This window comes from Haliotis rufescens, unplaced genomic scaffold, assembly GCF_023055435.1.
Source record: "Haliotis rufescens isolate VD_foot unplaced genomic scaffold, xgHalRufe1.0.p SCAF_2, whole genome shotgun sequence".
NCBI lineage: Eukaryota > Metazoa > Mollusca > Gastropoda > Lepetellida > Haliotidae > Haliotis > Haliotis rufescens.
Window position 1 is genome coordinate 1,015,003 of NW_025963890.1, and position 14,406 is coordinate 1,029,408.

Here is a 14,406-nt window from a genome sequence, read left to right on the forward strand (position 1 = left end):
GAGCCCTGGGCCTGATTAACAAACATTGTTCTAGGCGCCATTTGGGTTTTATTTTACATATTTATATTACAAGCATGATAACTCTTTTTCTGGGACAACATGTTAATATACCTTCTGGAATCGTATTAGGGTTTCTGAAATAAAAGAAAAATATAGTTGTGGCTTGTAGTTGACCAGCTTTTGCCCCACGCAGAGATTGCCTCGCTCTTGCATACAAGTAGAGAAAGATGTATTGTATAAGTATGGAGCTTGGTGAAAAGATGTTTTTACTGTGTTGGGTATTTAAGTAATAGCAAAGACATGTCAATGTATCGATCAGGGCTACTGTGCATCACTGAATGTTTCGGAGATAGGCGAGTTGGGTTGACTCTGTAATTCGCGTAACTTTCGATCTGTCCGAAGTCGAGGCTCGCAAATACAGTACACACAATATTCAAAGACACATAAACTACATGTTATATACCTGATGTGCAGATTGTGAGTGAAACATCGTATCGCCGAGACAGCGATGCGTTCGTTAGACGTCATATTGCTTTGCGGAAGATAGTGTCACCTGCATACATAAGCCACGCCCACTCATGAATATTGTAGACCTTTGTATGTTTGAGGGCACAACAGACGTGCTCGCAGTGGTTGATCCAGTGCATCCAATAATTGATTCGATTGGGCTTAAATGTGGAGACCTGGTGGGCTATGGCAGGACCTGGATGTTGTGATTCCTGAAAAAGAGTGTTGTCAGTCTTGCTGTGGGAGGTTGGGCGTTGTTGTTTTGGAAAACCTGGCAACGACTAAAGATGATTCTCCTGTTTCCAGTCGGCCGATGGCGTTGTTGCGTTGGGCTTTTGCCAGTCATGGCATGTTTTCGCTGTTCACTTGCTATAAGATTGTGATGGCCTGCAAATAAAAACCCTATTTTGTATAGCCCAACAAGTGATGTTGCACGTGCACGTGCATGTTGGTGTGTTTCAGCGCCAGGCTTTCACGTGGTTTTTTGGGGGTGTTTTTTCCATCATTTCACCAAATTTCTGCAGTACCTCAATTTTTTCTACAACCAGTCCCAATCCATGCAGAAATGACCAATTCATTGATGGTATTAATTTTGTATGGATATTGGCCACCCTCTGTCAGATATTTACGTATTTTACTATTTTTGCGTATCTTTTTTTGCAGAGTATATAACTGAAAAACTGTGTAACCCAACTCGCTCACACAAACTTGAATCCCAGACATTGTCGCACTGGCCTCGGTTTGGTCGCCTCGACCCATCTCACGCTCGCCCGACTCGGACCAAGGGAGTAGCTTATCACCGCAGAACGTGAAGAGGTAGTTATATGATAAGACAAAATGGCTTATAACTAAAAAATGTCGTTCTTTGCTCCTAGGCTGTATGTAGGTTAACGCACGTTAGCTTGTGTCAGATAGTTCATCCGGTAGGGAGGTTGTTGATTGTAAAGCACGAAGACTTACATTTGAGCACAGTTATATCGTATAATCCACCAGAAGCACACAAAACGAGCGTTCGATTGCAAAACTACAATCAGGCGTTCAGGCTGTGGCATGTCCAAATACTTCGTGATTATAATTTGAAAATAGACAAACGGACCGTCAGGTAACCTAGTGCTTTGAGCGTTCGTGACCCGCTTACAATGTAGGTTAAATGTGTCAGGTCAGGTCACGTGGTAGGATATTGCTAATACCTGATGTAAATAAGTCTGTATTACCTTTTATAGTCGACATACCTGGTGTATATTATAAATTGTTGCAGGATCACGAGGGACACAACGCATTAAGGGAAATATCGCTTTCTCGTTCTAACGCTTTTTCGCTCTATCGCCTTCTCGCTTTATAGAGCGTCCGCCCGGAGGTCCGGGGTTCAATCCCCGTCATACCAAAAGACGTTAAAAGGTGGTACTTGTTTTTACCCTGTCTGGCGCTCGACATAAAGGGGCTAAAACAAGGACTGGTCGGCTCGGAGGCAGTATACTGTGTCTGAGTGGGGTATTCGCTGCGGCATGGTATCTCAGTGAAATCAGCATTATTCCGGACTAGTACAAGCAGCCACACAAATGCTCATCGCTAAATAAGTAAAATAAGTAAAATAAATAATCTTGGACGCGACGTTAAACCCAATTTCACCTCACCTCTCGCTTTATCGCTTTCACTTATGACTAACAATAGTTATATGAAAGAATCGGGTGTTCGTTAACTTCTTTTGAATAGTATGTAATGTAAATCTTGAAATTAACGTCAGAGTTAATTATGAATGCAAAAAATGAGAGTGGACTTAATTAATTAAATGTTAGTGTAGTGTTACCATTGTTTCCATTTTGATGACATCTACTCCGCAAACAGAATAAAAATTGATATTATATATGACCTAAGTGTTGTTTTTAGGAAAACACTATTGTTTTTTAGGAAGTACACTACTCAGCGCTAATAAGCGGTGTTATTTGCTGTTTGTTTTGATAACAAGGCCTGGGGGCGGGGGATCCAATAAAACTCCAAATTAGGGCCATAAATCAATCAAATACTTTTTTTACGCAGAAATCCGTGGATTGTTATAAAACCACCTACGTCTGTACAGTTAGATTATGTAAAAGTAGCTAGTGAGAAAATGTCATAATTCCCTCTAAATGTATAACCCCTCACGATTTTGTGCCACGAGGTCAGCGGAGCTAACGTCCCTCAGTCCTCATTTTACGCCAGCATCACCCACCGTATCTTGATTCAGTCCCAATCCCATGATGGGGAAGAGGGTGTGCGTAGTGGGCGCGGGCGTCAGCGGGTTGTCGTCTGCCGTGTGTGTCCAACGTCAATGTCCTGAAGTGCACGTCACTCTCGTGGCAGACAAATTCTCCCCCGACACAACATCGGACGTCGCCGGTGGGATTTGGGAGCCATATTGTCTGGGGGATACCCCCGAAGACCTTATCAAGTAAGTAAGCTAGCATATTATCACAATTGTATAATATTGCATATGTCTGATGATAATTTGGATTCCTACTCTGCCTGTCAAATTAATTAAAACGGCGATCTCAGATACCCCTGGTCTGTTCCAGCACGTTTCATCGGGTGTTTATAACAGACCAGCTGCATCCTGTGCTATTTTTCTTGTCTTAAGAGATGTTTATTGGCTCATTCCACAGAGCATGGAGTACTGTCACGTGGGATTATCTCCTCGGCATATACAACTCCCCGGTCGCCGGGAGAGTGGGGTGTCAGCTGATGTCTGGGGTACACATTGTCTGACGGAGACTCGCCCGTGAGTATTGACCGGCGGGAGGGTGGGGTTCGTGAGTATCTCAGTATAGACTGGTGGGAGGGTGGTTCGTGAGTATCACAGTACAGACCGGCGGGAGGGTGGGGTTCGTGAGTATCTCAGTATAGACTGGTGGGAGGGTGGTTCGTGAGTATCTCAGTACAGACCGCGGGAGGGTGGGGTTCGTGAGTATCACAGTATAGACCGGCGGGAGGGTGGGGTTCGTGAGTATCTCAGTACAGACCGGCGGGAGGGTGGGGTTCGTGAGTATCTCAGTATAGACTGGTGGGAGGGTGGTTCGTGAGTATCACAGTACAGACCGGCGGGAGGGTGGGGTTCGTGAGTATCACAGTATAGACCGGCGGGAGGGTGGGGTTCGTGAGTATCTCAGTACAGACCGGCGGGAGGGTGGGGTTCGTGAGTATCACAGTATAGACCGGCGGGAGGGTGGGGTTCGTGAGTATCTCAGTACAGACCGGCGGGAGGGTGGGGTTCGTGAGTATCACAGTACAGACCGGCGGGAGGGTGGGGTTCGTGAGTATCTCAGTACAGACCGGCGGGAGGGTGGGGTTCGTGAGTATCACGGTACAGACCGGCGGGAGGGTGGGGTTCGTGAGTATCACAGTACAGACCGGCGGGAGGGTGGGGTTCGTGAGTATCACAGTACAGACCGGCGGGAGGGTGGGGTTCGTGAGTATCTCAGTACAGACCGGCGGGAGGGTGGGGTTCGAGTGTATCTCAGTACAGACCGGCGGAAGGGTGGGGTTCGTGAGTATCACAGTATAGACCGGCGGGAGGGTGGGGTGTAGGCTTATATCGGTACATGTGTCGGCCTTGTGTGTGACCTGTAGGAATACTGGTAACGTTACTACAGCCTGGCCTTGTGTGTGACCTGTAGGAATACTGGTAACGTTACTACAGCCTGGCCTTGTGTGTGACCTGTAAGGATACTGGTAACGTTACTACAGCCTGGCCTTGTGTGTGACCTGTAGGAATACTGGTAACGTTACTACAGGCTGGCCTTGTGTGTGATCTGTAAGGATACTGGTAACGTTACTACAGCCTGGCCTTGTGTGTGACCTGTAAGAATACTGGTAACGTTATTACAGCCTGGCCTTGTGTGTGACCTGTAAGAATACTGGTAACGTTACTACAGCCTGGCCATGTGTGTGACCTGTAGGAATACTGGTAACGTTACTACAGCCTGGCCTTGTGTGTGACCTGTAGGAATACTGGTAACGTTACTACAGCCTGGCCTTGTGTGTGACCTGTAGGAATACTGGTAACGTTACTACAGCCTGGCCTTGTGTGTGACCTGTAAGAAGACTGGTAACGTTACTACAGCCTGGCCTTGTGTGTGACCTGTAAGAATACTGGTAACGTTACTACAGGCTGGCCTTGTGTGTGACCTGTAGGAATACTGGTAACGTTACTACAGCCTGGCCTTGTGTGTGACCTGTAGGAATACTGGTAACGTTACTACAGCCTGGCCTTGTGTGTGACCTGTAGGAATACTGGTAACGTTACTACAGCCTGGCCTTGTGTGTGACCTGTAGGAATACTGGTAACGTTACTACAGCCTGGCCTTGTGTGTGACCTGTAAGGATACTGGTAACGTTACTACAGCCTGGCCTTGTGTGTTACCTGTAAGAATACTGGTAACGTTACTACAGCCTGGCCTTGTGTGTGACCGGTAAGAATACTGGTAACGTTACTACAGGCTGGCCTTGTGTGTGACCTGTAGGAATACTGGTAACGTTACTACAGCCTGGCCTTGTGTGTGACCTGTAGGAATACTGGTAACGTTACTACAGCCTGGCCTTGTGTGTGACCTGTAGGAATACTGGTAACGTTACTACAGCCTGGCCTTGTGTGTGACCTGTAGGAATACTGGTAACGTTACTACAGCCTGGCCTTGTGTGTGACCCGTAAGAATACTGGTAACGTTACTACAGCCTGGCCTTGTGTGTGACCTGTAAGAATACTGGTAACGTTACTACAGGCTGGCCTTGTGTGTGACCTGTAGGAATACTGGTAACGTTACTACAGCCTGGCCTTGTGTGTGACCTGTAGGAATACTGGTAACGTTACTACAGCCTGGCCTTGTGTGTGACCTGTAAGAATACTGGTAACGTTACTACAGCCTGGCCTTGTGTGTGACCTGTAGGAATACTGGTAACGTTACTACAGCCTGGCCTTGTGTGTGACCTGTAGGAATACTGGTAACGTTACTACAGCCTGGCCTTGTGTGTGACCTGTAGGGATACTGGTAACGTTACTACAGCCTGGCCTTGTGTGTGACCTGTAAGAATACTGGTAACGTTACTACAGCCTGGCCTTGTGTGTGACCTGTAGGAATACTGGTAACGTTACTACAGCCTGGCCTTGTGTGTGACCTGTAAGAATACTGGTAACGTTACTACAGCCTGGCCTTGTGTGTGACCTGTAGGAATACTGGTAACGTTACTACAGCCTGGCCTTGTGTGTGACCTGTAAGAATACTGGTAACGTTACTACAGCCTGGCCTTGTGTGTGACCTGTAGGAATACTGGTAACGTTACTACAGCCTGGCCTTGTGTGTGACCTGTAGGGATACTGGTAACGTTACTACAGCCTGGCCTTGTGTGTGACCTGTAGGAATACTGGTAACGTTACTACAGCCTGGCCTTGTGTGTGACCTGTAAGGATACTGGTAACGTTACTACAGCCTGGCCTTGTGTGTGACCTGTAGGGATACTGGTAACGTTACTACAGCCTGGCCTTGTGTGTGACCTGTAGGAATACTGGTAACGTTACTACAGCCTGGCCTTGTGTGTGACCTGTAGGGATACTGGTAACGTTACTACAGGCTGGCCTTGTGTGTGACCTGTAGGAATACTGGTAACGTTACTACAGCCTGGCCTTGTGTGTGACCTGTAAGGATACTGGTAACGTTACTACAGCCTGGCCTTGTGTGTGACCTGTAGGAATACTGGTAACGTTACTACAGGCTGGCCTTGTGTGTGACCTGTAGGAATACTGGTAACGTTACTACAGCCTGGCCTTGTGTGTGACCTGTAGGAATACTGGTAACGTTACTACAGCCTGGCCTTGTGTGTGACCTGTAAGAATACTGGTAACGTTACTACAGCCTGGCCTTGTGTGTGACCTGTAGGAATACTGGTAACGTTACTACAGGCTGGCTTGGTGAAGTCCGGAACAATGGCCTCACTGTTACCACTGAATCTTTCTATTCTGTGTAGGACCCGAATTACAAAGACCAAGTATTTGGCTACCGACAGCTCACCGCTAATGAGTTGGAGCAGTTTCCCCTCGCAAGGTACGAGTATGTATTCTATGGCATCCGCCTCTGCGTGGACAGAATAAGCAACGCGGACATCCTCATGTTAACTTTGCTTGTCTGAAAATTGTAAGATGACACAAACATATCTGGAAAACTATTAGTTTTGTTTTGTTCACTCGTTGTGGAGTAACTGATATAACTGTGCTATTTATATCAGCGTTATTCTGTATTCAGAAGTGGCAGCTTCCATACGGCCCTGCAGATAGATGTGGAGCTGATATAACTGTGTGATTTATATCAGCGTTATTCTGTATTCAGAAGTGGCAGCTTCCATACGGCCCTGCAGATAGATGTGGAGCTGTACCTGGCCTGGCTGCTGGCGAGGTATGTTTTACACACAAGGGTGCCGTTGTACAAAACAACCTTAGCACTACGACTGTCGTCAGTCTACGTTAAGGTATAGGACTTACGATCACCTTAGCACCAAAAACGCTTTGTACAACGGCACCATGTTCAGCAAGGTTTTGTCATCAAGGCACACAATCCGCTGGAGGCTAGCATTTAGTAACCAGGACTTTACCTCAACACGACCCTACAGATACATGTCGAGATGGTTGGTGGAGAGTTATGTTGTACACGTCCCTGCCCTGTTTGTCTATTTACTTTGCACTGTTGCAGGTTCAAGAGTCAAGGTGGCAGAGTTCAGCAGAGAAAGGTCCACTCGTTGGAGGAGGTAAAATTGTATTTGCGCTTTATCAGATACTCATGGGAAGCCTGGAGCAAGGGGGTTTGTTCTTGTGTGCTTTCAGATACGCATTTCATTCTCATTTTATCGCACTTCTTCCTTGGAGAGTGTTCACGTTGGGTGTTGTGGGATCAATGATCGTGAATTAATAAGTAATTACGACCCGTGAAGATCCGGGGTAGAATAGATCTTCAGCAACCCATGCTTGTCGTTAAAAGGCGACTAACGGGATCGGGTGGTCAGGCTGGCTGACTTGGATGATACATATCATCGATCCCAATTGCGTGGATCGATGCTCGTGATACACTGGATTGTCTGGTCCAGACACGATTATTTACAGACCGCCGTCATATAGCTGGACTATTGCTGAGTGCGGCGTTTAACAACAAACTAACCGACTATTAAGTAATTACGACGTCAGCAGTGCCTGGCTTGTTTGCTTCTTACATTCTCCATGTCACTCATGTCTGACCGTGTCCCCAGATGGCGGGTCAGTATGACGTGGTGGTCAACTGCACTGGACTGGGCTCCTATACTCTCGTGCAAGACACGGCTCTCAAGCCTGTCCGAGGACAAGTGCTGCGGGTGAGACTCTCGGCAATATAAACATATATGCAGCGGCTGCCATATGCATGGAGATGTGCCAATAACGATATATTGTATATTGTAGCTGTAAACTATGTCAATCATTCACAATATGTTCATTATTCAGATCTGAGATCTGAGATTCACAAAGTATCAGCGAATAACTCTCATACTTTCGCCAACGTACGCTAAAAGGTTGAATTCAAGGTCAAAATGAATATAAACAACACTAATAATTGTATACTTAAAAACATATACTGTGTACTGTACAAAATTAGGATCCAATGAACTCAAAGTGTCACAATCAATACTTAAATATTTAACCCATAACTATGCTCATCACAGTGCGTCATTGTTGAGAACAGTAGTATAATAAGTCATCTTTTATTCATGACGTCACAAGTTAATACATGACATCATCTGAACAGCAGGTTGACTATCAGTGATATTACTCCTTATAGTTGACATTTCGCATATCTGATTTCGTTGACATATCTCTGTGGGGTAGCACTATAAAATTGTCATCTGTCTAGACTAGTACAAGCATCCACGCACGCACGCACGCACACACATTTCACTTCACCTCACCTCATTCTATATTCATTTTCACTCCTTGTGAAATCCGTACTTCCTCGAAGTTGGTTAGTATCGAATCAGAACCAGATAATACCTGGACCCCGTTGCACAAAGCGGACTTAGCGCTGAGGACATCGTAACTCCCATACTTTAATATAGGCTTATGATCATCGTAGAGCTAAGATCTCTTTGTGAAACGGGGCCCTATAACTATCTTTGTATATGATTACAGATGCACGCTCCGTGGGTGAAGCACTTCTACCTCTTCCTATCCTCCAAGGCACTTCCAACGTACATATTTCCTGGGTACGTTTGCGTTCGTATTCCAGTGAGTCTTTGTCGGGGTTTCTCCCTAGGTTTCTCTGTCAAACCGATTCATTACTCTAATGTTTCACAACCGCTTTCCACTGTCATGGTTCCATCATTTTGATTCTAGTCGTAAATCTAGTAACGTTTGGACTCAGAAGAGTGTCCAGGTTTCGTTGGAGTTTTCTGGTTGAGTGAGTGAGTATGGTTTTACGCCGCTTTTGGCAATATTCTAGCAATATCACGGCGGAGAACACTAGAAATGAGCTTTTCACGTTGTACCATGTCAGGAATCGACCCCGGGTCTTCGGCGTAACTCAGCGAACGTTTTAACCACTAGGCTACCCGACCGCCCCCTTTCGGTTGAAGTTGGATGTTGATTGCAATTAGTGAATGTTGAATGTTATTCATTATTTTGTTTCTATTATTCTTATGTATCTTACACTGTAAAAACTGTTTAGAATGCGAACACATACAAGACATGTTTAGATCTAAACATGTTTACGAATGTGTTTAATTCCAAAACGGAATACACATCTATCTATCTATCTATCTATCTATCTATCTAACGTGACTGGATTATACAGGTCTATCATCTATCTATCTAACGTGACTGGATTATACAGGTCTTTCATCTATCTATCTACCTATCTATCTAACGTGACTGGATTATACAGGTCTATCATCTACCTATCTATCTATCTATCTAACGTGACTGGATTATACAGGTCTATCATCTATCTATCTAACGTGACTGGATTATACAGGTCTATCATCTATCTATCTATCTATCTATCTAACGTGACTGGATTATACAGGTCTATCATCTATCTATCTATCTATCTATCTAATGTGACTGGATTATACAGGTCTATCATCTATCTATCTAACGTGACTGGATTATACAGGTCTATCATCTACCTATCTATCTATCTATCTAACGTGACTGGATTATACAGGTCTATCATCTATCTATCTACCTATCTATCTAACGTGACTGGATTATACAGGTCTATCATCTACCTATCTATCTATCTAATGTGACTGGATTATACAGGTCTATCATCTATCTATCTATCTATCTATCTAATGTGACTGGATTATACAGGTCTATCATCTACCTATCTATCTAATGTGACTGGATTATACAGGTCTATCATCTATCTATCTATCTATCTATCTAATGTGACTGGATTATACAGGTCTATCATCTATCTATCTATCTATCTATCTAATGTGACTGGATTATACAGGTCTATCATGCTCACTGGTTGTGGTAAGAACCCACTTAACATCGTGTGGATTTAATGTGAGGTGCCCCCCCCCCCCGTAAGAATTGCTGGAATATAATAATTTTATCCAAAAGCTGTGTAGAACAACATGAATCACTACAATGTGTGACCTGGCTAATTGCGTGTATCCTTAGACCATGGGGAGTTGGTTTGTACTCAACCACTGGTTTGTTTCAATATTTACAGGCCGCTGTGATATCAAGGCGATTTTACGAGTGTTTGTGGTACTGATTTTGCGAAATGAGTACTATCAAAATGCTTGTATTTCCGTGCCGGAGCGGTTGTGAGATCGTGTATACCTACGTTATGTGCGATAGTTTTCTGATTGTCGTCGTTGTAGCTCTCGCAGCCTTGTGGTAGGCGGGGTCGCACAAGAGGGGAACTGGAATACAGGCGTAGATGAGGCAGACCATCGGGGCATACTCCAGAGGGCGCTGTCATTGCTGCCCAGTCTCAAGGTCAGTAGGGGTTGTGTTTGTCTCTGCTTTGAGAAGTATCTCAGTCATGTGACAAAAGTAACTGAAGCGGACATAAAATATTCAAGACAGTCATTCCTTGAACAGTAGCAAAATTTAATACTTCTTCTAGTAATCCTGGTGGCAGAGTCCAGTGAAGGTGGCAAGTCACGTTTCTTGTTCATATCTCAGATGGGGGAGTTTTACCAGTTCATGTGGTTTATTTCAAGACAGGTCAAGAATGGCATGAAAGCATTTAATGTTTAGGTAATAAATCGTAACAGGTCCAGAAAAGTATATTTGTATTTTCATCTCCCCTCCATCAGCAGGTGATAAGGGGAACGAACCTGCCCACAATCCCTGGATCCGCCACCGTTTGTTTGTTTGTTTGTTTGTTTGTTTGTTTGTTGTTTAACACCACACTCAGCAATAGTCTCGCTATATGATGGCAGTCTGTCAATAATCGAGTCTGGACCAAACAATCCAGTGATTGACATCATGAGCATCGATCTATGCATTTGGGATACGATGACATGCATCAACCAAGTCAGCGAGCCTGACCACCCGATCCCGTTAGTCGCCTTTTACGGCAAGCCTGGGTTGCTGAAGACCTATTCTACCCCGGATCTTCACGGCTCGGATCCACTGCTGAGATGTTAGGTGACCTTCGTTCGGGATGTGTATTTTTAAATTTTGTTCAATTTTTCAAAATATTGACTGTTTTCGTCTCATAGAATGTTTGTTTGTAGGGAGTGAAGATAGAGTCTGACAAGGTAGGTCTGAGGCCCTCACGGACACAAGTGAGACTGGAGACACAACCTCTGAAGATGAAGTCGGGGATAACACTACCAGTAGGTCTAATCAACCTTAACATGCTTCAGATACCATCTAAATGAAACACAAATCATGTTTGCCTTAAGCTATGAAATACTATAAGTTGTAGCAGGATCAAGAGGGGTACATGGGGTTTTATGGGTCTCGAGTTAGTTTTTATACCACGAGCCGGAAACAAATTCAAAATTGACAGAAAACTGTTAGAGTGAGCCCAGGTTAACTGGTGCTATGTAACTTGACTTTCATTGACTCATGATCGGGGAATAAGGGATTTATTCTGCCTCTCAGACATCCACATACAGTCTGACTTACTCATGGCGGGGTATAAGATGTTTATTTCCCCCCGAGAAAATACAGCTTCATATTGACTTATCTATTATCTTTGTCACAGCAAGCCAGTGTGTCCTGTTGGCTAGCTGTATTTGGAAGGACTAGATGTGAATCTATGTAAGTTAACAGTGCCGGTAGTTGTGTTGTTGATGATGTTGCAGGTTGTACACAACTACGGCCACGGTGGCGCTGGGATCACACTACACTGGGGTTGTGCCCAACACACTGCTCGACTAGTCAAGGAAGCTCTGACCACAAGCAAACTATAAACATATTCCAATTCACAGGATCAGATTTCAATAATGAATTATTTTTTTTATTTTACTGTTGAATACCCATCTCAATAGAAATTGGTGTCTTGAAAGAGGGTTTTGATAGTACAATAAATAATTCATAATTAAAAAATTGGATTCTTGTGTTCATCTGGAATGTGCTTTAAGTCACTTACTAGTAAGCCATAGATGTTGAGAATGTACTCGGTCTCGGACATCATGGATACATATCAGGAAGTTACTCTGTAACCCATAGAAACACTATGTATTTCTACACACATGGGTACGAGTTAAAACAATATTACAGGGCAGTAGTTCAGTCACAGTTCTACAATCACGACTAGTCATCAATCAGTTCATGATTTCATTGTCAAAAGCAAAAGATTTGAGTAGCTTAGTTTTATGCATGTAGTAATGGAAAACTGCATGATCTTATTTCACAGCCACCACTTGCTTTAATGTATTGGCTTCATGTATTTCATTTGTGTATTTAGTATGTTTATGTGTAGCACTATCTTATATACAACCAGCTATTGTTAAGTTGTTACCTGGGGAGGTATTTACATAAGCAAGTTTGGCTTGTTTACCGATCCAGATTTCTTTTGAAATAAAAATATGTTTGAACCAAGTTACACTGTAATGTGGTATTGCTTTAGTGTTTACTTTGCCTTGAGTTGATTGTGACAGCATACTTAAAGTTCATATTCTTATTCAGTGGATGAGCCAGCAAGATAGCCTAATGGGCACTGTGTTTACACCAAACCCACAGACTCGGGGATGTCTGCATTCTTGTGGGTTCATCATGGTTCTTGCTTTGTCAGCCTCTTGCTTAAGCCATTGTGTTTCACATGGTCAGCAGTCTGCATCACTTCAGGCTTTCCTCTCACATCAAGAGACCCGTGAATACCTTGGGTAGAAAAGGTCTTCAGCAACCCCTGCTTGCCGTAAAAGATGACTATGCTTGTTGGAAGAGGCGACTAACGGAATCGAGTGGTCAGACTCGCTGACTTTCTTGATGTTATCGTATCCCAATTGCATGGATCCATGCTCATGATGTCAATCACTGTATTGTCTGGTCCAGATTTGATTATTTACAGACCACCATCATATAGCTGGAATATTGCTGAGAGCAGTGTTAAACAACAAACAAATCTCACATCAAGCTGACAACACCACGAGGGGTGGCTGAAAGGTCTTGAGCCTAACTGATAGTCCATGGTCCACACACTACTGACAACAATGCCAGGATCCTACTGGTGTAAAAGGCCTCCTGTCGGTGGTGTAAAAAGTTCTGTAAAGCAGAAATGATGTCATCATCATTTGCATAATCCTTGCCAGACAGTTCTTACTTCAAATTTAAGAAGAGTTGGAAATCTGGTGAATACGGAGGATGCCAAATCGCAGCCATGACAACAGACTTGTGCACAGTAGATTGTCTTGGTGGAACAACACACTTTTAGTTAGCTTTCCATGATTCTTCAATCTCATTCAAATCAGATCTTAGTTCTCACTATCGCTAAACAAAGATCTGAGGACATCCCATTAATGGTCACGTCAGAACGACCTTTCATCCGACCAATCAAAGCATCTAAAGTGACAATTGGAATGTGTTTTCTAATCATGCAACCTCAAAAACATTAACACGGGGTATTCCGAATGACAGTTACGACCCGTACAACTGATTCTGTCAAAATTATGGTCTGTCTCTCGTTTGCATGGGATAAACATTTGAACGGAGGAGGCGTTGCACACAGTACGTGGGAAGCATTGCCATACAATCGCAACAATATAAAATACATTCTGGAATGTTCGTTTGTTCAGTTTTCAAAATTTTAATCGAGAACTGTGTCAACATATTTTTCAAGTGTCATCTGAAATGGAACTCGCCAGGTTGAAACGAGTGCCGTAAAGCTTGAGAAAGCCGATTTCTAATTGGCTTCTTGTTAGTCTTTTCAGTGGGATGTCAAGGTTCGCGAAAGGTCGTTCTGACGTGATTCTTAGCCTTGATATTCTCACACAGTTGCCAAAGCAGATGAGCTTGTATTGGCCATTAATGGTCTGATTAAACTCACAATACTATACTGTTAAGCTTAGAAACTAAAATATACAAAATCAGTTCAAAGCAGGGTTGAACCTGCTGTGACTTGGGGAATATATCAGGAACTTCAAAATGGTTGTCGACCGAGGCAATTCCTTTGTATGGCAAACATCAAGTACCTCACACATCTCACCAGTTGTGTTATGTAATGACTTCAGACAAACAACAAACACATTCGGTTCATTATAGCTCTTTATAATTTCACCTCCTTATGAAATTGTTCAAGAGACTGATAATTTGTAGAAACATAGAATATACCATGATTGCAAGCCAGTCTTAATATATAATATATATCTCAGTATTTGTATATGCAGGACTAGGACTGTCTGAAGCAGCCGTGTCGGTATGCAACAGCAGATCTGTACATACAT

At 43.7% G+C, this 14,406-nt stretch overlaps 1 protein-coding gene across 1 annotated transcript; it reads left to right on the plus strand.

The window, feature by feature from the left end:
- Positions 1–2,170: 2,170 nt before the first annotated feature.
- On the plus strand, positions 2,171–12,556 carry LOC124115596 (D-aspartate oxidase-like). Its single transcript, XM_046476648.2, is given in 11 exon segments — positions 2,171–2,935; positions 3,147–3,238; positions 3,240–3,262; positions 6,502–6,578; positions 6,861–6,926; positions 7,221–7,275; positions 7,771–7,872; positions 8,681–8,754; positions 10,387–10,504; positions 11,251–11,352; positions 11,827–12,556. Coding segments are annotated over 11 exon segments (1,011 nt in total). The 5' UTR covers positions 2,171–2,741; the 3' UTR covers positions 11,935–12,556.
- The last annotated feature ends 1,850 nt before the right edge of the window (positions 12,557–14,406 follow it).